Source organism: Melospiza melodia, chromosome 3 (genome assembly GCF_035770615.1).
Source record: "Melospiza melodia melodia isolate bMelMel2 chromosome 3, bMelMel2.pri, whole genome shotgun sequence".
In the NCBI taxonomy this organism is placed as follows: domain Eukaryota; kingdom Metazoa; phylum Chordata; class Aves; order Passeriformes; family Passerellidae; genus Melospiza; species Melospiza melodia.
The window spans coordinates 36,958,027-36,981,118 of NC_086196.1; the positions used below are offsets into that span (position 1 = coordinate 36,958,027).

Genomic DNA, 23,092 nt, shown 5'->3' on the forward strand with positions numbered 1-23,092 from the left:
CAGAAGGAATAAGGTGAGCAATAAAGTGATTATGCTCCTGTCTCTGAGGGGAGGACAGAATAGAGACTGTGGGTAGCTTTAATTTCCCCGAGTTTTAAGTCTTGACTAATAATTGATGAAATAATTCTGTTGAAGAATCTGAACTAAAGTATAGTCATGTATTTCCTGAGAAATTATTCATTAAGAACTGGTGCTTGAGATAACTCAAGGTTCCTCTTAACTGCATGAATTGTGTCCTCTCTACGCTGACATAACTTGACTTATTTCTGCTGAGATTAGTCCTCTGTACTTAAATGTTCTTTTTCCCCTCCTGATCCTATTAAAAAAAAAAAAAAAGGAGCAAACCAAAGCAGACAAAAGTATTTTGTCTTGATCCTGGCCAGGTATGAAGTGGACTTCCTGTGGAGTATTTGGATATATTTTGACAGGAAAATAGAAATCTCAGATTGAAAGAAAAGACAAGGGATCACAAACTTAGCAAACATCTGTTGGAGACTTTAGTTCAAGCTGTGCAAAGGCCAAGTCATAGAACCATTGAGTAGTCAGGGTGGGAAGGGATCTTAAGATCATCCAGTCCAGCTGTCAACTATGACTGCCACTGTAATCCCTGAACCACTAAACCACATCACCCAGCCCAGATCAAGATACCTCTTAAACTCCACCAGGGATGGTGACCCCACCACCTCCCTGAACAATCTATTCCACTGCCTGAGCCAAGGGGCTCAGCTTTCAATCAAGAATGCCATTTAAGCTTTGAATTTCTGACTTTATTAATTTAATTTTTACTAAATACTGTTTCTTTACTGCTTTATTTTACTGATTTGTTTTCATTTCTCATTTAAGTGTAGTAAATGGAAAAGAATATACAGTATAGCTACAGACTAAATAGTTTTGGGTCTTGGTGGATATCTGGCTATTTCTGTTTCTAAACACTAAAACGCTGTAAAGGAATAAAGAGAGGTATGATCTGTTTGAGGAGCTTTTGATATGTCATATCAAAAAGTATCTGTCTATTTTGAAAATAAAAACACTGAATGCCTACCTTGTTGTAAAATCAGCAAAATCAAAGTTTACAATATATTTATGGGTAGAACCTTTACTTGACTTTCCCCTTACTATTTAATTTTCTATTACAAGACCTGATGAATTTTCCCTTCAGATCCAGTCTTCTTGTCTAGTCAGTATGGAGAGAAAGGATTTTTTTTCACTTTGATAACAGCTAAAAGATACAAACTGCTGCTGAAACTACTTTGTAGTGACTGCAGTATGTTATGGGTAATATTTTCTTGATTTCCTTGTGTAAGTTTCATTGAGAAAGATGAAAGGGAAAGAGAAGGAAAGATAAAGCACAAAACAAAATTATTAGGCATCTCATGAGGAGCAGAGGGAAAGGGAGGAGAGGACAGAAGATAAAAACAGAAGGAGCAACAAAAATTGTAGGCATTGATACCAAGAAACAGATGGTTGAAGAATAATTAAATATAAGGAAAATGAGACAAAACATTCTGTCAGAAGGCAAATAAATTAACCGAATTATAGTAAAATATTTTTTACAAACTTGTTATAAGATGTTTAAAAAATATAAACATAAAATTGTTACTACTAATCATTCTGCTAACTTCCTGTCATTCTCTGGGCAGATAGAACATGAAGGATTTGTTTAATTAAAAGTTAAAATATAGTGAGGATCACTGAAATATTTATCTGCAGTAATGTATTATAGATTTTAAATTGCTTTTCAAAATTGTTCTCATATGATTTCTGAATATTTTCATTTCATTTTTTCTAGCTGTTGAATTATTTGTACCTTAGAGATATTTTTTCCAAATCTGTACTTTCAGGCAATGCACAGGCTGTTACAGCTTTTTCTCTAGCAAATCATCAACACCTTGAGTATTCCACATTCATTAATTTTGGTGGTTGTTTCAAAACTGCTTATTTTGTTAGATCTCTTGAAATTGCCATGTTGACACAAATGGCACAGCTTCCTCTCTTATTTTTCAGTAATTGCTTGTCCGAAATCATTCACTGTAAAAAAGTTCAGGCTAGTGTAAATTTTTTAACTAGTTGAATTAGTATTGCAAATATTTTTATTATGTTAGTATTGACATTTATTAATGCATATGCATGGGGGACAAGTGGGTGTCTTTCAGGGTCACTGTACACATGGCTGTGTTTGTCCTGTGAATTTCTGTTTTGAAGCAGTAAATTGTGTACTCTGTGTGTACTGTAGTTTTGTTATTTAGCAAATAGATACAAATCTTTTGTAATCAGAAATATTAATTATTTCAAAGTTTTGTGTTTAAGGGTGATAGCATAAAAAAGGAATAGAATGGATTGATATCTAGTTCAGCTTTCATATTAATGAGAAATTGTAATATTATTTTCATATAGTATTACATTTGTAATTGCAAGGGGCTTTATGGTATATTATTAACTGTTATTTAGGCAAGTCCTGAGGAAAATCAAGAAGGAAATTTTGGTTCAGAGCACTCTGCGTCACCATCACAAGGGAGTAGTCAACAGCAGTTTTTAGAAGTGGAAGCAAATGTAGATGATTCCATGGATATTCAACAACAGGTAAAATTATTTAAAATTCTATTACAGAAATTGAAAAGAAAACATAAACTGATATGATTCCAAGTCATATGTATTGTGAGTAAATTTGTTAAGTATTACTGAACAATTTTTATGTCTGATCTCAGGACATGGATATAGATGAAGGTCAAGATATTGCTGAAGAAGAGATTTTTGAACAAGAAGAAAAGAAATCAGCTGTTCGTTCAAGATCAAGAACTCGTTCAAGATCTCGTTCAAGGTTTTGTAATTACCTTGCATTAAGTAAAGGAAGTTTTTCTGAAAAAAAGTTGCAATTTGAGATTGTCAGTCTTAATTCTGTATTTTCCAAAATTATCATAAGCAGTTTTTGGCAAAAAAAAGATATGTTTGTTAAATGTTTGTGTATTAGATGCAAACTTTTGGTATGACAGTTCATTTGCTACGTGTGTGATTTAACTGAAATTTTTTAAGACCTGTTCAGGTTACAGAAATAGCTGACATTAGTCAGCTGGACAGGCGTTCTGTGCCAGAGAATTAGGTACTGTAGTTACAGAACATTTTGAATGTGTTTTGTTTTAACGTGTATATTCTGTTCCTCACCCAAATGGCATTAAATTTATTTCCTGAAGTAGTTTTAGTAAATATAATGGAAATGTCTGTGTAGTGCCTAAAGTTTACAGTTAAAAGATGACTAAATCAGAGTATTTTTTTTTAACTCAGCATACTAAAATTAAGTATTTTGTAGGTCACCAAGAAAACGAAGGTCTAGATCACGGTCTGGTTCTCGTAAGCGGAAACACAGAAAACGTTCGCGCTCGAGATCCAGAGAAAGGAAGAGAAAGTCATCTCGGTCATACTCCAGTGAAAGAAGGGCTCGGGAAAGGGAAAAGGAACGTCAGAAAAAGGGATTGCCTCCTATACGGTCAAAAACACTCAGTGGTATGTAGTACCTGTGTAGTGCTTTAATAATGTGGGATTAAGTGGAAAAAAGGCTTTGTTTTCATTGACAGAACAAGATTTATCTTGGCTATTTATATATTTATAAGTTTAATTTCTGATGTTTCTTGCAGCTTAGGTACATCATGTCATCTTAGACAAGAGCAAGTGTCATACTCTTCTACTGATGTTTTTAGTCACACTTGCACCACTGATTATGCTTCAAAACAGAGAGCAGCAAGGGCTGTCTCTTAAGTTACAATCTTTTCTCTTTAATGCTGTCTTTAACTTGACATTTGAACATGTCCAGCAGTTGGTCTGAAAATTGTTAAAATGTTAAAGTGTGTGGTGCACACTTCAGACACTTTGATGGAAATCTTAGAGGCCCGGGTTTTAAGACGTTAACATTGTTTTTTAAATAGATTTTCAGAGGAATGTAGCACCAAAACAGGTGGAATTTGCTAGTGTAAGATGGACCATAATGGTAGTATCTTAAGGAAGTATTCAAAAATCAAGTGGATTTCAGCCTCTGCAGAGTGCTGCTGTGTATTGCATTCATTTACACTGAGAATTTACATACTGATAAAAAAGAAGGTAGTAAGGAAAAAAATAACTTCCTCCACCCGGTTGCTTAAATCAAAGGAAATGTATTTTGAGAATTTAGTTTTGTTCAGATAGGTTATAAACTGTTTCTGATATAGTTTTGCATTTATCCTGTGTATTAGAGCTATAGGGTTTATCTGACAAGAAAGCAGCTCACAACTCATTTTTGTAAAGGAAAGAATGTTCTGTTCTCTTCACATTAATATTTTATAGCATTCCCAGGTGACTTTAAACAGTTCCGATGCACTTTTTTTCCCTCTTCTTCTCTGGTTTTTCACATGAAAAGAGACAAATTGGTTTTATGGTATAGATTTCTCCCAGAAGTCTACAAGGCAGGGAGCTATAATCAAAATGGTTGGAGCTGAGAAACAGAGATGTTAAGTAACCTAACAAACAGCAGCAGCATTTGAGGTCCTGTGAAATTTAAAGGAGACATTAAGTAGGCCAAGTGAAGTGTGGAAACTTTGGGGGGAGGTAAGCGATTAAATAAACAAGTAATTCACCTGACAAGTGTTCTACTTCATGAAATTTGTTCAGTGACAGCCGCTATTACTTGTTGAGATTTAAAGAATTGTTTCCTAGAGCTTAACACCATGAGATATAAAAGGGATATCTACAAGCATGTGAGGGACAAGTTTTGTCCAAGAGAAATCATACAGCTGGTCATTTTCACCACCGTAGAGTAGAGTCAGTTGAAAATGTCAGTTGACAGAATGCACAGCTCTGGTTTCCATTTTGGTGCACCAGGATTAGTACAGAAAGGAGATGTGATGTATCAAGGTAATGATGAAGAAAGAATGTTTCTTTCATAAAGGATAGGGCAAACCCAGAAATCCAAGCTGCACATATAGATTGGGCAGTATTTGGAAGACAGAGGAATTGGAACCAGGTACATATGGCAGAAGGAAGTCTTGGCTCATGTCAGTGAGTGTTTGTGTTTGGTGAGGATGATGGGTGGACATTTGGAAGGCAGGGATCTGGGCTTGTGGTGGAATTGACAAGAATCAGAAGTATCATGCATGTCTTCAGCCTGATTTGCCTCAGATAAACTTCTTTTCAGGTTTTTGCCCATAGTAAATTAATAGTACTGTTGCTGTTTTCAGATGAAAATGCAGTGCATAATACTGCTGTATTAAGTTCCATCTGTAAGACACTTTTAGCCAGTTAGAACTTAGTCTTACTTTGTTAAAATTGACATGAATCCTAAAGGCATGGGGTTTTTAATGGAAATTAAAAGAGAAATGTTTTGGTTTTTTTCCAGAAGTAATTTATAATTCAGTTTGCCCTAAGTGCTAATCTACAGAATTTTACAGTTTTATTTCTATGAAAACAACTATTTTGTTTGAAAGAATATGAAACAAGAAGAAGAAATGCTTGTGGTGAATATGTTTGATGTTGTTTAATCCTTTATCATTTTTCTTAATGTACTTTCTATATAGTAAGTAATAGATTTACCATTCTTGGGTTTTTAGCAGTGATTCCTGGGTAGTTTCAAAACCTTTTACATTGATGCTATAGAATATTTCAGAAGCTAACATTCAATATTTTGATTGATGTGAATGTGTCTCTTGACAGTTTGCAGTACTACTCTTTGGGTAGGTCAAGTAGACAAGAAGGCTACACAGCAAGATTTAACAAACTTGTTTGAAGAATTTGGACAAATAGAGTCAATTAATGTAAGTAAGCATGTTGGTATTTCAGAAATGTTAGACTAGAAACTTAAGCATGCTTATGTCTCTGAATTCTTTACAGCTGCTTAAACTTGTATTTAGGAGACTTTTCTATCACAGTTAAAAATTGTGGCCATGATATTTGCCACCTGGTTTTGATCTACTCTGTTTTGAAGCACTAAAGACTACACTTCAAGGTAAAAAGGCTCTTCCTAAGCTCTAGCACTTTATGCAGTTTTTAAACTAGAGTTTAACCAAAAAGTTATGGTTGTTCTGGTTTAGTGATGTGTCATGGAGCAGGTATCATTTTTCCTTGGCCTAAGAACACCTACGGATGTGTATCCTCATTGTTCTTGGTTACTTTCCTAACAGAGGATTCCCTAAGTTGAATCCTTCTCGATAAAACATTTAGAAGAAAAGAAATTGTACTGTAAACAAATGTTTATTCTAAAATGTGACAATTAAAAAGATGCTTATAATTTGGACATACAATTCTCATTACTTAGAGTAATTTAGAGTCAGGTGTTTAGAGTAGTACCTCAGTTGCCTATAATTCAGCTTCAAAAGGAAGTATTTTTCTCCTAAAGCAGCACATCTGCATGAGAGAAATCTGGGTTTTCCTCTTGCTTCAGCAGTTTAAAATGCTTCTTGTGCAATTTCATTCATTTCAGATGAAACTTTTACTGTTTTTCTATCATGTTAGTATAGTCAAATATGTAATTAATAAGGAATACTTTTTTGTGACTTTACAGAATCTTCTAAAAAGTTTCACAAGTGAAAAAACTAGCCCCATAGCCAGACATTTAAACCTCATTTTGATTTGCAGGGGCTATCAAGGAAAAAGATGTAACAGCTATACATATGTCCCAGTGCCTGTTATATTTCAAAGGCAAACCATATTGCAGATAGTTTATCCTACGCATTCCACAAAGCTTAAGTACCTAGAATAACAATGTATATCTTAATGCAGTTCTTAGAAAATATGTTTACAGTCTGTCATCTTACATGTTTGTTATGTTACTAGTGCATTTAAACAGTGTAAAAGCACACCAAGATTTTGACTAAAACAGATGTAAGCGATTGTCATACATGACAATTCAGCTAGCATAAGCTTGCAAGGGTTATGTGCTATGACATAGAATCAATAAAACATGCTATACTTACATAAATACAGTAAAACGTTAAAAAAAATAACATTCAGGAATGAGGAGTCTGACCTTTAAAAATGCAATATACTTTTAATCACTATTTTACTCCTCTGTGAGAGGTTATTGCTCAGCTGACAGAGAATCTGGAGCTTAAGAAGAGGTAGCAAACTTTGCTTTTCTGATGTCATAATGTAGCTCCCAGTCTGCTCCCTGTTCAAATTTTTCATGTCATTTATGACACTCAGTCTTCAGCTTGCTGCTGCTTCTTGAAATGTTGTAACTGAAGTAGCCTGCCAGTATCACTACTAAGTTTTCTCCAGGCCCAAACTTGTTAATATGGCCAATTAAGGTAACAGTTGCTTAGAGTGTACACCTTTCTTTCTATAGTATTATATACAATACTATAGAAATGCTATATACATAATCTGAAGTACTGATTTTCCTGCTTTTTAAAACCACTGCTGTTTTTCCATAGATGATTCCCCCAAGAGGATGTGCTTATGTCTGTATGGTACACAGACAAGATGCATATCGTGCTCTTCAGAAACTTAGCTCTGGGTCATATAAAATTGGATCTAAAATTATTAAGGTAAGGTGATTTCAATCTTAAGGATGCTGTCCATTTCAAACACAGTACAATTCTACCATGATGGTTTGTCTTTTAGCAGCTGTTCACTCAAATGTACAATGTGGAGAAGAAGAATGAAGCAATGAGGTGTAAACTGCTTTTTCGCTGTGTAAAATGCAGCTTTTAACAGGCAATATGAAAGGTAGAAAAATGACTTGATCTTTAGGAAACACCTGGACCACAGTTTATGTACATACAGAATAAGTCCTCTACCTAACAGTTTGGGTCACTTAATATTAAATTTTATAGTAGTCTTAGAGATAAGTATTTTGTTAAATGCTATAGGGATTTCTTCTACCTGCTTGATACTTTAGGGTAGGTCCTTGAAATGCTGTATTTTTAATTTCCCCATATATATGTTAGGATTAATGTAGAACAAATTTAAGCTTTCTGATGTAATTAATCATACATGTACCTGTTGTAGAGGCCAAGTAAACTTCTTGCAGGTTCATTTAAAATCCAAGCATTGTTAAAATTTTTAATTAATAGACGCTGAGGATTGATGTGCAGTGACAGAAACTTGAAGGAAATAATCTGAAATATTCTGTTCCCAGGTTATATGATTTACCAGACTGTCTGATTGGGTTTTATTTTCAGATTGCTTGGGCTTTGAATAAAGGTGTGAAAACAGAATACAAGCAATTCTGGGATGTGGATCTGGGAGTTTCCTATATTCCATGGGAGAAAGTGAAATTGGATGATTTGGAGGGCTTTGCTGAAGGTGGCATGATTGATCAGGAAACAGTAAATACAGGTACAAACATTAATAATTCTGATAGACAGTGTGTTTATTTTGGTAATTGCAAATTCTCAGAAACATTATTTTTTAGGAAATAGTCTTTTTTCATTTGGTTAGATTTTTCTAGCTCTTTATTTACAATATAAATGGCACTGTAATAATGAAATCTAGATTTTAGTTTTAGATTAATCAAATAATTTTGGATTTAGTTGATTATCATGACAATGAAGAACTGGTGACAGAAGATAATTAGTTTAGGCCAGTTAATAAAGGTTAGCATATTTTAAGAGGTTTGAACTTCTTGTGCACTGGTATGTGAAATATCAGTTTGTGTAGAAATTGTTATCTGCTTGTGATTAGGAAAGTCTTGTATTCTGGTAAAAGAATTAAGTTGAAATTAGAACTTGTCCTGATAGGCACAGCTTAGCAGAACCTTATGGTATTTTTTTCATAAAGTCAGAGAGACAGGAAAATAAGTTGTGTTAGCCCTTAATCTGAAACCCAATTGAATAGTTTGTCAGGTTTATGAAAGATTTACTTGTATTGTGATTTCTTGAAACAGATTATACTGAAATAAACAATAGATTAAGACTTTCACAATAGTGACAGTGATTCTTCAGGTCAAAATACAATCTTGCTTTGAGTAAAAATTGAGTATAAATGACAAAAATTAAAATATGTAACATTACTGAAATACATTCACTCTGTTACACTTAAAGTACAAAATTCTTGGAGAAATGACAGATGGAAGAAATGGAGGTTGTGGTGAAGTTTGTTTAACATCAGGATTCTTTCTCATTGTACAGTTGCCAAGTGGTAATATACATATATTGGCTACAGGAGTTTTTAGAAAACAGGAGCATACTCTATACTGCAAATTGTTAACAGAATGATTGGTAAAAAAAAGTTGGCAAGTTTTGAAAAATCAGTTTGTATACAGGCAAAATTAAACAGCATTGCAGGTAGATAAAGATGTTTTGTTCTTTAAAATACACAGTCATAAATAATTGCACTCGTTCTTTTCAAAAATAAGTTTGAGGGCTATTTGTAATGAATCTGTGTAGATACTAGATTCAAATTTATTGTTTAAGAAGGAAGACATCTAAACAAAAATAACACATTAATTATTTTTTTATAATAAAATACATCATTTTTAAAGAGTGGGAAACAGCCAGAAGCTCAGAAGCTGCTAAAGAAAATACTCAAACGACGCAGAGTGCTACAGTGGATAAGAGTACCGTGATTACAACACAGACAGAAGCTTACACACAACCAGTCACTATGCTGCAGGTTGGTATTGTCTGAGTTTGCAAAAGCCCCACAGAACTGGTGGGCAGACTTCTTATTCAATACAGGTAAACTTTAACGCTGAGGTTAAGTGATAAAATATTTTTGATTTTAGTCCTGCATCCATTAGTGTTCAGTTCTGAAATATTTTAGAATTGTTTCCATCCATAATGTTTAGTTTCATGCAGTTGCTTAATAAGTTTTGTACTTATGTTATTAGTGTTTTATTTTTCTAAATGTATATAGACATTTCTAGTTGTAGAACAGACATGAAATCATATGAATGTTAATATATTTGCATTTACTTGAATTGAATTTTGGGCTTTTTCCTTTTTGCAAAAACTGTCTTCAGTCCTCCTGTCTCAGCCATCTCCTAATGTACACTGTGATCAGTATATGTTTAAATATACATATATATATATTACATTTATACTGCTTCTAATTACATCTTTGTAATTATGATGCACTGTAACACAATGCATAGCTCAAACAGAAATTCAGGAAATAATAAATAATTTTCAGGATTTCATCAGGATTATTAGCTTTATAATTACACACACTAAACTTAATTTTTCCAGTACTGTTCTAAAATACCTAAGTTTTTCTAGTCACTAGAATCACTGTTTTCAAAGTGCCCCCAAATTGCTACACTATTTATATTTTTCTTCCTTTTCTCTCTCTGCATTGCTGCATTCACCCCTCTGCAATACATTTTTATTCTTGAATAGACATAATGTTAGACTGTATTTTTGTCTGTGTGAGAATGAAGTAAAGATAAAATAGGATTCTTCCAGTGTCCTTGTTTGTTCATAGTGTACCATTTCAGAATGCAATCTAATTCTTCAGTGTTTGAAATATATACAAAGCCTTTGGAACATTTAGTGCTTGATGTCAGTCGCAGTTAGATCAGTTTATCCCTTTTAATGTCCCTGAATACTGTTAAATATTGAAGCTGCTTGTTTTTCTTTCCATGAAAAAAGATTCCAGTAGCTCCAGCTGTGCCTGCTGTTAGCTTGGTTCCACCTGCGTTTCCTGTCACAATGTCTGTCCCTCCTCCTGGTTATAGCCCAATTCCTCCTCCACCCTTCTTGAGAGCAAGTTTCAACCCTTCACAGCCACCTCCAGGTAAGTCAGTAAAAATGAAATGCAGTGTGTAATGAGCATAGGCAGTTAGTGTGCCTCTGTGTACATCAAAGTTTTCTGTCAGCTACTGGTCACTGTCTCAGTGAGTTGGCCTTTGACTCCTAAATTATATACTAGATTAAAATTACTTTTATCTTACTTGGTATTATTTTTACCAATGTCTTCTGTTGAGAATAAGAATCACAGATTTCTACCTTTGTGAAAAATTAAAATTTAAAAGTACTTAAAATCAATCTCCTTTCTTTTGAAAGGTTTGAAACTCTTGATTTTCTTCTTTGGATACTATTGGTAGATATCACTTAAAGATGCACCTGCAGATCATCTGTAGTGAAGATGGGGTTGTTTTTGAAAACAATAACCATGTTGCCTCTTCCTATTAATATGTTGTTTGCCAGTGTACAGTGGCACAACTTTTTGGGATAAATAATGTAGGCAGTCTTTTACTGCAAAAGTTTATTTGCTTTTCATGTAATCATTTGTCATTTTTTTCCATATAGGTTATATGCCTCCTCCAGTTCCACCTGTTGTCCCACCACCTGTGGTCCCCCCACCTGTTGTCCCACCAGTTGTTCCAACACGTAAGTTTGATTGCTGTAACAATTGTTTGTGTGTGATCTAAAGTTTACTTTGTTATTTAATCAAAAGCAAGTTAATTCTGTGTAATGGGAAATGGCAACGCAGAAATTGTTTAGCTGGTTTAAGCAGGCATTGAATAAAGACTTACAGAGCTTATAATGTAGACTGAAAAATTATACCTAACATGGAGTTAAGTTGCAAATTGTTAATTATTTGTTTGCATAGTTCAGTATTTGGACCTTTCTAACACATGTAGCTATTACTGGAATTATTTGGTCTTAGTCAGTGAAAAATATATAATAATTTATTTTAGTTTAGCATTCTAACTGTATTCATTTAACATTTAAAGATATATCAGAGTACTGATTGCTTAGGTTTGCCTGGAGCTCATGATCTCTAGGAAAAATCCCTAAATATTACATTGCTGATTGAGGATAAGAAATTTATTATCAAAAAATGTACCAGTGAGGGTAATTAATTTCACTTCTTCTGATTTATCAGCCTGACTTCTACCAAACTAAATTTGAAGGTTTCACTAAATGATTACTGTGATACATTTCTGTTATATCTCTACAGCTTTAGTACAGCCTCCATTACCAATTGCACAAGAGACGATGAAGGATGTTCCTTTTACTGGCCTTGTTCTACCAGTTGGTACAGTTACTAGCAATCTAGCTACTCCAACATTATCTGCTGGAAGTGTTTTTAATCCCCTGCCAATCAACAAACCAGAATCAGATGACAAAGGACCACATCTTACAGACCTTCAGATTTCTTCCAGTGAAAACAATAGATCTGGTAAGAAATGTTTTCATTATATGATATGATCCTGTACAGGAAGCATCATAGTCAGAGATTTTTGCAAATTATAGTCCATTGAGCTAGTAACTACAGAATAGGAAGTTTTGTGCTGGGTAGGGTGTCATTCTGAATTTAATTTGGGGAAGTGGTGAGAACCGTCTTTGTCATCACCTGATCAGTGACTTCTAGCAGCTTATGCTTAAGTATGTTTTTCTCATAGTCTCAAGAAGTAAAGCTGAATCTGGGAACTCATCAGAGAACTTCTTAGAAATGCAGTTTGATTACACAAGTAGCAATGGAAAGGAGCAGGAGAGTGTTGGATAGTATAATATCTATAGAACTTCATCAAAGATTTTAATTGTTTATTGCATAAATTGGGTGATGGCTTTGGGATTTGTTAATTTTAGCTACTATACAGTCTTTACTATGCAGAGACATTAATTTCTGTGGCATAATGTCTATGTATCACCAATGTGTTTGAAATATTATATATTACCTATAGAAACTAGGACACAGTTGTCAGCAGTATCATCACTGCATGCATTACCTGAACATGGATTAAATCGCATTTTGTGTTAACACTGATATTTTTTGTTAATTGTTTTTCTTGTCACTGCATTTCAGTGCAAAGTGATGTCTCGAGTACCTCTGGACTTGTTGGAGGAGTGCAGCCACCCAGTGTCTCAAGCAATTCTGGGCTTAGTGGAGAAGGGCCCCCATCCACTGTCTCAAGTAGCTCTGGGCTTGCAGGGGGAGTACAGCCACCCAGTGTTTCAAGCAGTTCTGGACTTGTAGGAGTAGTGCAACCACCGACTGTTTCCAGCAATTCTGGTCTTGCCGGAGGAATGCAGCTACCTGCTGTCTCCAGTAGCTCTTCTCTTGCTGCCGGGATTCAGCCAACTAACGCCTCAAGTAGCTCTGGACTTATGGCTGGAGTGCCACCACCAAATGTCTCAAGTAGCTCAGGGCTTCTAGCTGGAGTTCATCCACCTGGTGTCTCAAGCAGCCCTGGCCTTCTGACAGGAATGCAGCCACCCAGTGTGTCCAGCAGCTCAGGAGTTCTGGCAGGAGTACAGCCACCGAGTGTTTCAAGCAACTCTGGGCTTCTCATAATGCCACCACCCAATGTTTCAACTAGTTCTGGACTTATGGGAGTGCCACCACCAAATATTCCAAGTAATTCTGGACTTCTGGCAATGCAACATCCAGCTGCAGTTCCAAACATGCCTCATTTAAATATCAGTAATCAAAGAATGCCAGGAATGCCTCTCATAGATATCCGTCCAGGCCTAATGCCCCATTCGCCTGGACCAAGGTTTCCTCTAATGCAGCCAGGAATGCCACCACAGCGTGCTATTCCTCCTCCCGCAATCCTCGATCCATCTCTTCACCCACCACCACCTCGAGGTCCTTTTCCTCCAGCAGATATTTTTAATCAAACAGAAAGACCTTTTGGAACACCAGGAAGACAAAATATCGATAACATTTCTAATCCAGAGAAAAGGCTACCTCTTGGAGGTGATAACATTCAACAGGAGGGGGACAGAGATTATCGCTTTCCTCCGGTGGAAAACCGAGATAATCTTAACAGACCATCTCCAGTGGATGTCAGAGATTCTGTTGGACGACCACCAGTTGATCCAAGAGAAGGTATAGGAAGGCCTCCAGTAGATGGAAGAGAACACTTTGCTAGACCACATATAGACATGAGAGAAAATTTTGGAAGACCAGGTATAGATAACCTTGGCCGAAGAGAGCATTTTGGTTTCAATTCAGACAAGCACTGGGGACAGAGAGGAGATTATGATGAAAGAGAGCACCATGCCTTCCCTATTTATGGTGGCCCTAAAGGCTTCCATGAAGACAGAGAGAGGTTTCGGCATGTAAACTATAGGTTTGATAGCAGAAGTGGTCCCAGCTGGAATAGAGGATTTGAACAAGATGCTCACAGAGATTTTGATGACCGCAGAAGACCCTGGGAAAGACAGAGGGATAGGGATGACAGAGATTTTAATTTCTGCAGAGAAATTAATGGAAACAGGTTTGGAAGAGACAGAATGTCAAACAACTGGATCCCACCTCCACATCCAAGGGTTTTTGAATATTTTGATGGGGCCACTTCTCAACGCAAAGCTGATAATATGCCCCAGGTAAATGGTGAAAATACAGAGACAGAAAGTCAGCCACCAACTGCACAGGTGCAGGATGATCCAGAACTTTATGAAAAACTGACATCTTCTGTCGAGATAAACAAAGAGAAGAGTGACACAGAAGCTGATATAGAGAGTGAACCAGTGGTAGAAAGCACAGAAACTGAGGGGACATAATCATCACTCAGTAGGTAAAAGATACCTTTTGTAAAGTTGTCATCTCTCTGTAATAGATAAATGGCTGACTGGACCGTAGCAGTTCACTTTTGTCTGCCAGAATTAAGTTAATCTGATGTTCATGTTCATCTTTCACTTAAATAACTGTACAACTGACTTGTATAGAACACTGTTCTTAATTTGAACATGGTAGGTAAACATTTTTTGCTTTTGGGTTTTTTTTTTTAATTTTATTTTATTTCTTTGGTAAAGCATAAACTTGCCCCCAATTGCTTTTAATTTCACAATGATAAATTAACAGCTTGTCAAACAAAGACTTCCTATGGAAGAAAATGGAATTTTTAGATACTACCCTTAGTTTGGCTATCAAAATTGTTATACTTGAAAACAGGTGCTGGTGTATCTTGTCCGTGTTTTTAGGCTGCTGCAGAATTTTAAAGTATAGATAAAGCTGTGATATTTTATGTTCCTACAATTCGGCAGAAAAAAAAATGGCCCATGTTACTTAAGGAGCATAACACAGAGATTAAAAGTGATTTTGTAAAATCTACACTATAGTCTCTGTTTTCTCTAAAGTAAGTGTTTGTGATTTGTTCCTCGTACTGCAGTGGGTTTAAAAAATGAAAAAGTACATTTTAATGTTGGGTGCATTTTGTTTTTAGATGCCAATAAAGCATATTTGTTTGATAACAGTGTTTTAGGTATTGTATTTTTTTAAAAAACCTGCAAGCTCTAAAAACTTGGAATCAGCTCTGATATATGCTTAGCCAGTTGTTGCAAAAGGTTTATATTACTTTTGTAAAACCAATGCAACAGTTACATGTGCAAGAAGCATATGGTTTTTACATCAAAGATCATGCAGTCATATTAGTTTATGTAAATAACATGTATGTAAATATCTGTGTAAACTGTTTGTAGATACCATTTTTTCTGTGTGTGCCTGTGTATGTGCAAGCACTCACAGAATACTGTAGGCACTTCAATAAAATTGAAATGAAACTAGGTTGTGAAAATTTGCTTTTCACCTTCTTTAGGTAGTAAGATAAAACTTATTTCACTGCAGTGCTGTCAAGCTTCTATTTATCTGCTCATGCTCATTGTTACAGTGTTCTTACTGCTTCTAGAAGGTGGAATATATATACTGTAAGAATATGCAGTAGTATTCCAGCTTACTTTTTAAAATGCAGATATGCATGAAGCCAAAACTTAAATGAGTATTTGCATTTTTTTATTTTGTAATATATTTGGTGTTCTGGATAGATAGTGTTAGTGTTTGAGTACTCCATGGTTAATTGATTTTAATGACTCAAAGCTCAGAAATGTTGCATTAAAAGTAAGCTGATGTTGGTCTAAAAACCCTACATGTTTTACAGAAATAAGAGTTGGGGGGTTGTGTTTTGATGGAATAACATTGAAGTTGAACCTCTTTTTAAACTGTTGAGATGAATTGGCTGCTTAGGTAAATTAGTAGTGCTATTCTCTCCTCTTTCACCTGCTTTGCTACTTGTGTATCCTTTTAATTGGGAAGGTTAAGCTGTAGGATGATGTCAGATTTTTAGTTTGTTCCATTCAAGTGCATTTCACCAACTTCTTTCAAAATAAGTTTTGTTAAAATTCTGTGTCTGAAAGCACCCTTTCACTCAGTTTTAAGAAAGTTGTTTTCCTCTTGCATAATAAGATAATAAGGGTAGGTTCTCTTACATGAATGCCCCTTTGGTAAAAGAAACGTTTTTAGCTCAAATTAGACTTTTGATCTTTAACATTAAAGCATTAGCATGCAAGCTTTATTTCCCCTTCTGCTTCCCTCAAAAAGGGGTGAAAGTATGAAAACATCACATGAGTGTAAAGCATTAGCAAGCCTTTGAACCTAGAAGCAAGTTACTTGCGTGTGTAGTCCTCTTCCTCTGGATGGTGAGGTATTTTTCATGCTGTGTCATGGTTCAACTTTTCAGTTCCAGGGACTTCTGTTCTGGATAGTAAACAGACAGCTTAATGAAGGTAGCCCTTGGAAAGAGTGGACTTGAATGAATTATTATCTATTGTGCAAGTAGTAGTCATTAGGTCTGCATTAAATAACCACTGCTTTGTAATGGACCTTGCTGATGTGTTATTACCAGAACGTGTCTTGGGAGTTGAGATGAGTGCTGGAGGTAAATGTATTGTCACGGGCAGTCTCTGGCTCAAAGAGCTCAACTGATGCTGCTGCACCAGCTACTCGTGGGGTTCTGGTCAGGCAGATTTGATTGTGTGAAAGCCCAAAAGCACAAAATAGCTCTAAGGATATTTTATGAATTTAAGGGGTTTTATTTCATTTTAATATGTTAGGTTTGAAAAGGCTTCAGTCATAGGCCACAGAAATGAATACTCAAAATCAAACACATATTGGCAGTAGCTTTACTTTTTAAATATTTTGTTAAAAACCTCCTGAAAACTTGAGGTTCATCTGTTGTTCTTCTAAACTGGGACTGGCAGTGTGCCAAGTTGTTCATAGTATGAAGATTTAGGTAAATTGCCAGGTGACAGTTGTTAAACAATTTGGTTGGTAGTGGTGTAGAACAATGCATTTAATGAATCTATTATCTTTGTTAATATCTTTGAAACATTAATAAATTGGCTACTGTACATATGTGTTACACTATCAGTTTCTAAACCCTGTCTTTTTGTAGAATAAAAGTTTGTTGTACAGTCTTCAGTTGCATTATGTTTACAGCTAGAACTGCTCTATTTCTTATTTAAATAATGTAGCATGCAGATATGTATTACCAAAATATAGCCATATTTAGAAACTTGAAGGGACTTTATATAAATGAAACACTCTGGTTTCTTTATCTTGCCAGTAGGAAGTTTTAAATGTTTCAGAGCTGGAGTGAAGACTTCCCTTTTTTATTGTAGATTAAGCCATCATAAGCCAATGTGTGCACTGAAAGGAACTGTCCTGACACCCAGAGCAAATCTTTGATGTGATTCATGGGAGTGACTTTTAATTTCTGCTTTTGCAAAGGAGTGAGAGAGATTGGGGCAGAAAGCAGATGGGGCCCAGGCATTGGGGTAGCAGTTCTGGCTTACGCCGGTTTAAAGCTTGCTGTAGTGATGAAAGGTTGTGGGTTCCAGCAACTGAAGAAGCTGATGTATGATTCACATAAGTAACAGCTACATTGAAAAATATTTCAGTTAGCTTTGCAGGCAACACATTGTATTTAGGCATTCACATTTACTTGAAAACCATATGCATCCATAAGATGTTTGATGTGTTTGCCTTTTTAAACAGGCTGTGGTTCTTTCACTGTAGAGCATTTGAGTAGAGCAGTATGTCCATAAAGGTGAAATGTAGCCTTCGTTTGCTATAAGGACATGATTTCTTTCCTGAAACCTTTTCCTCCGAAGTACTGGTATGCTTTCTTTGTATGTGTGGTACTTCCTTTCATTAGAGACTCAGGAGAATATATTCACTCAGGAGAACTCTATAACATACCTAGAGCCGCTTAAGTGATTTAAGTGACTTTATGAAGTTAAGGAACTTTTAGCCTGAGTAAGTCAAGATGGGAATACTGTAATCAAACCTGTAGTGAGGCAGTCAGGCATTCGTTAAGTACAGTTGGAAAATTATAAAATAAACTTACATATAGAAGGTGTTTATAAGATAAGCCAATTTATTACAGAAGTCTCTGAATATACAATTTGAGCAGTTTTGACCATGTGCAAAGATATTTTCTGCTGGTCAAACTGAAAGTACTCCTGACTTTTTTCCCTAACTAACATCTTTGGGTAATTTGATTTGAAACTGATAAAAATGGATCCTAAATTTCATTCTCTGTCTTTTCAGTAATGGTGACCTTTTGTTGCTTGATAATAGGAGATCTGAACAGTCAGAATCATCGAATGGTTTGGGTTGAAAGGGACCTTAAAGATCATCTAGTTCCAACTCCCATGCCGTGGGCAGGGACACTAGACCAGGCTGTTAGAGACTGCATCCAACTTGTCCTTGACCATTTCCAGGGATGGGGCATCCATAACTTCTCTGGGCAACCTGTTCTAATGCCTCATCACTCTCACAGTGAAGAGTTTATATCTAATATAAGTCTGCTGTACATCCGTTTAAAGCCATTGCCCCTTGTTCTTTGCTCTTGTAAAAAGTCATACTCCAACTTTATAATTTTAAAACCTATTCAGAATATCAGGAGTCATCAAGAGTAACTGGAAAAAATTTTTGTTATTAATGCATGTTATTAAAGAACCTTTCCCTTTTTTGTTGTTGTTGATTCAGGTAATTAAAGGATCTTCCTTTCCCTATTGTGACATCTACTGCTGATTCTTTTGAATTTTGCAGTAGTCAGATTTTTCTTTCAACTTCCTTTCCACAAGTAGGCATTCACTGTGATGCCATTTACTGGTGTAGATGAGAGATTGTTTTAAAAGGCATAAAGGCGGGATGTTATTTTTTTTAATTTGAAGCTGTTTATTTGAATAAGAATGGCAAAAGTATCTTTCCTTAATTGTAACTAGTCTTACATTTTTCCTTGAAGGGCTGTCACAGTAACGTTAACTTATTTGGTACAAATTCTTTGGGTGCACAATAAACATAATTCAGTTAGTGTATGTACTTGATATTTCATAGTCAAGAAAAGCCAAGTAGAACTACTAAAAAGAAAATTCATTACATCTCTTTGAGTAATAACTCGCATATAGGATCTGAAAAGTCATTCTTGTCAGTGATGAGAGTTTCTTAATAGGGTTTTTCTTGAAATTGGTAAGCTGTAAAATAATATTTGCCGTTATTCTTTTATTCCTATCTTGCAAGAACTTGATGAAAAAGGGTTGTCTCATTGAATATCCTACTCTTAATATCTTTTAGATGGTCTGCTACCAAAGATTAGAGGAGGCAATTCTAGCAGTCTAAGTACTCTTACAAATGAAGAGGATCTTAAGATATATTATACAGTTACAGATGAACTCTCACCAAGAGTTTAAAGTGCACAATTCAGCACTTGCATACTAACAGTGATATTAGTTGTATCACTAGTTTACTAATCTTATTCTGTACTCTGTCATTTTTCTTTTAAAGCGAAGTCACTAGTGCTAATTTTAAATTTTCTTATCTAATGAAATCATACTAAAGCCCTCAGACAAAGGACTATTTTGTGCTTTGCAAAAAACAGTATGGTCAGAGAGCACTGTAACTTGTAAATAGGCTAGTTGAAATATTTTTAATGTTTTATGTTTTAATGCTACAAAATTCCTCTTGAATGATTTTATTCATGCATATCTGTCTCATAATGGATATGTGTTCACATTATTGTGTGTTAAAGTTTCTGTTGAAATGCAGAAGAACAAATTCTTTAGAGCAGATGACTTGATATGTTTCTCAGATACTTCACAGGTAACTTCACAGCCATATCGATTTGCATACCAGAACATTACAAATGTGTGCAAGCCAGTGCAAGAAACCCTTACCAGATGAATAGGTGAAGAGTGTTAAATGGATCTAGAATTGTTAACTCAGATGTAGGTCAGTAGCATTCATCTAAGCCATAGTTGCAGGGACTTTGGATCTGAATGTCACTTCCACACTAAGTAGAGATCATATTGTAAGCAAAGTAGCTTTTTCTTGACAACAGCAGGAATTAAGTAAAAATAAAGTGTATTCAGTGTATAAAGTTCTTTCTAAAAATGCATTCACCTTCATCTAGCCAATGAGAGCTCTGTCACCTCAGTTGATCAAAGGAAAAAATATTTTGGATTTATGCTGTTTCTGAGGTAATCACATCTCATTCAGCAATGCAGTGAAATGCAGTTTTAAGTGTGCCTTAAGTTTGTCCTTTTGAAAAGGACACCTATTTCAAACTTCAGACAAAAATGTAGAGAAAACCAAGAAATTTTTTTTTCTGTAGAATTTGAAATGTAATTTTGGGTTCAGTGGTTTTCTTCCAGAAAATCTTTGTCATTTCATTTCTGCAAATACATAAATAGTAAGTGTACACTCAACTTCAAAAATGTTTACTGAAAGTTGTGCTAGTTTGTCCAGTTAATTTTCTTTTTTTTCCACATGCTTGCATTACATTATTTTGTCAAGTGGTTCTATCACAGAATTCCTCTTACAGTAGGTTAGAAATACCTTTGAATTATGTCATTCAGTTGCACAACTGAGATGTTAAAATCTAGGACAACCATACGTCTTTATCTTGAATGTCATGGATCTTTTGTGCAGTATGACTACCAGTGCAGGTAATTCACTGTTGAGGACCCTAGTGGTAAAGCTATCTGTGTTTAAAAGTAAAATACAGACAGCAAATTAAAATGCTTGCTGATTGTTTTGGGATTTTTGCTATTTATTAAAAGCAAAATAATGGCATCTCTCAAATTCCATGTTGATTAGAAAACACTGTATTAAAACTATGAACTTGGAGGGCTGAAGTTCTATGAATTGATAAAATGAGTGAGGCATCCATTATTTTTGTTAGAATGTAAAACTTTGAAGTGATTAGGATAAAATGTTATTGTTACAAAATATTGAAGTGTAATTTTTAAGTTTTGTGTGCATACTGCTTGTAGTTTCTGTCGGTACACTTCACATGTGCTTTGTTCCTGTAATGCTTATTTCATGATCAGGAGCACTGTGGAAAACAGGAAAGTGGAATGAAGTATCATATTCTAGCAGTCACTGAAAATACTGTACAGAGTGGATCTATATGTAAACCACTGGACAGATAATGGTTTTTCAGCAGCAATAGCTTGTTAGCCCATTTTGAAATGAGAAAAAATACAGTTAGAAAGCATGAATGAAACTTTTTATTTTTTTTAGATTCAGCAGACAGAAATTAATGTGTGCATTCTGATTAAATATTTACTAATTAACAAGCAAGCAAACATCCAAAGATTTTAGGTACTCCTGAGAATTTTTCTTAGTATTGCTCATACCTCAATTAAAAATGAACACCTCCTCACTCTGTCCAAACCACAAAAGCCCCCCCCAAAACTCAGGTAGGTGTAAATATTTGTAAGCTTACAAGGTTCTTGGAGGTACAACTTGACACAGATGTTAATATACCTGTTTGGGTATCTTTAAATAGTAAATACTTTAGAACCCAGCCAAAAGCATGATGAAGAACTATATGACTTGTAGGGCATGTGCTAAACTGAAGTTTTGGTGTAAAATCCAAGATTATTTTATTCCTTGTTTGTGTTATCCTAGTCCAAGAACTGCTCTTGTTCAGGGTTCCACTCTGAATGCTGATTAGAGGATGTTCTGATTAATGCCTATGTAACCTGTTCAATAAGTAATACATTCTAGGTGTTGCATCACTTTGATACAGACACTAGTGAGAAGCTGGGAGTGATGCTGTTTCAGGCAAAGCTATCACAGAAAAAAAAGGAGAAGATTATCAAATTGTGTGAATCACCAATCTCAAACATCACTATTGAGGAATGTCTGCTTAGTAGAGATAATTACTGATTACTTGTAATTACCTCAGTAGCTATAAGGGTGCATTTCACAATAGTATCTCAGTTTGACAAGTGCTGGCTGCAGCATTTCTTGCATTCTGCTACCTGCAGAAGACATTTTCTTGATTAAAGTTGTTACATTCTTTCATGTTATTGGTAGAGAATTTAAAATAATGCTGCTTTAGTCTAAACCACTATGTGTTATACAGCCTCACTTGTTTACCAGTGGGACATGACTGTTTAATTAGGTCCAGGATTTCAAACTCTCTTGGGTTTCAGTTTCTTTTTCAGGGGCCTTTAGAAGAGCAGGTGATAGAAGATTATATGGTTCTAATTTCCTTGATTTTTCTACTGCTTTTAACACAGAGGCTTCTAAGGGATAACTTTTTTTCCCTTTCAGATTCTCTTTCCTGTGCAAGTATTTATGAGCAGGCAACCCTAGTAAAGATTTTATTTGGATTCTAAGAGTATGATGAAATAGAATGTATAAAACATTTGAAAAAATTGCAAGCACTATACTTGTTTAGTGCTGTGCTAGGAAATTCATAGAGTTCATAGAGAAAGAAAGCAAGCAAATTAAAGCTTCTTAAATGCATTGGTCTTATCTTCTGGCTCTCCCAAAACAATTTTACTTTCTAAGTAGATCTTTTCACTGTAGCACGTAGAGCATCCCTTTAATACATGGTCACTGTTCTTTGTTCAAAATCCGTTATGTCCTCCAGCTTTCTTTTCTTCATCTGCATACTGCTTTTTTTGAAAGCTTATGTTTTATTTAAATAGCATTTTTTTCCTCAAAGGATTTTTAAAAATGAATGCACTAGGTTAATAAAGTTTTCTTATTTCATTTTAGAATGTGTTGCTTAACTCTCCGCAATAAATTTCCTTCTCCATGAAAAGTTCTTATATTTCTGTATTAATCAGAATAGAAGTAATGAATGACATGTAAAAAAAAAAAGAGAGAAATAAAAATTTTATTCAAAATTACATATATTTGTCATGATAGTCTGGTTCTAGCATGTTCAAGAATTTAACTGAAATGGCATTTTTCACCCATTCTAGCAGATTATCCCATCTCTAATATGCAACTTGAAAAATTGTGCACAAGCTAGAGCAGCCTCAGGAGCTATCCCATGCAACTTGTACATAGTCGTGAATACCAAAGTCCTGTTTTTTCCTTTTCCATTCCTCTCCTTCTCCCTAGATATTCTAATTATTCTTACTCAAAGTGAAGAAAT

The 23,092-nt window shown here is 35.1% G+C and overlaps 1 protein-coding gene across 2 annotated transcripts in view; it reads left to right on the top strand.

Moving 5' to 3' along the window:
- The window catches only part of SCAF8 (SR-related CTD associated factor 8), a 152,481-nt gene that overhangs the window by 37,306 nt on the left and 92,083 nt on the right, over positions 1-23,092 (top strand). For both annotated transcript variants that reach the window (XM_063151335.1, XM_063151334.1), the window contains exons 10-20: positions 2,449-2,580; positions 2,706-2,818; positions 3,305-3,498; positions 5,674-5,774; positions 7,392-7,505; positions 8,142-8,298; positions 9,443-9,573; positions 10,551-10,695; positions 11,211-11,291; positions 11,866-12,087; positions 12,715-14,431. In XM_063151335.1, coding sequence (XP_063007405.1) covers positions 2,449-2,580; positions 2,706-2,818; positions 3,305-3,498; positions 5,674-5,774; positions 7,392-7,505; positions 8,142-8,298; positions 9,443-9,573; positions 10,551-10,695; positions 11,211-11,291; positions 11,866-12,087; positions 12,715-14,417 — 3,093 coding nt within the window. In that variant the 3' untranslated portion in view covers positions 14,418-14,431. The remainder of the gene's footprint in view (positions 1-2,448; positions 2,581-2,705; positions 2,819-3,304; positions 3,499-5,673; positions 5,775-7,391; positions 7,506-8,141; positions 8,299-9,442; positions 9,574-10,550; positions 10,696-11,210; positions 11,292-11,865; positions 12,088-12,714; positions 14,432-23,092) is intronic.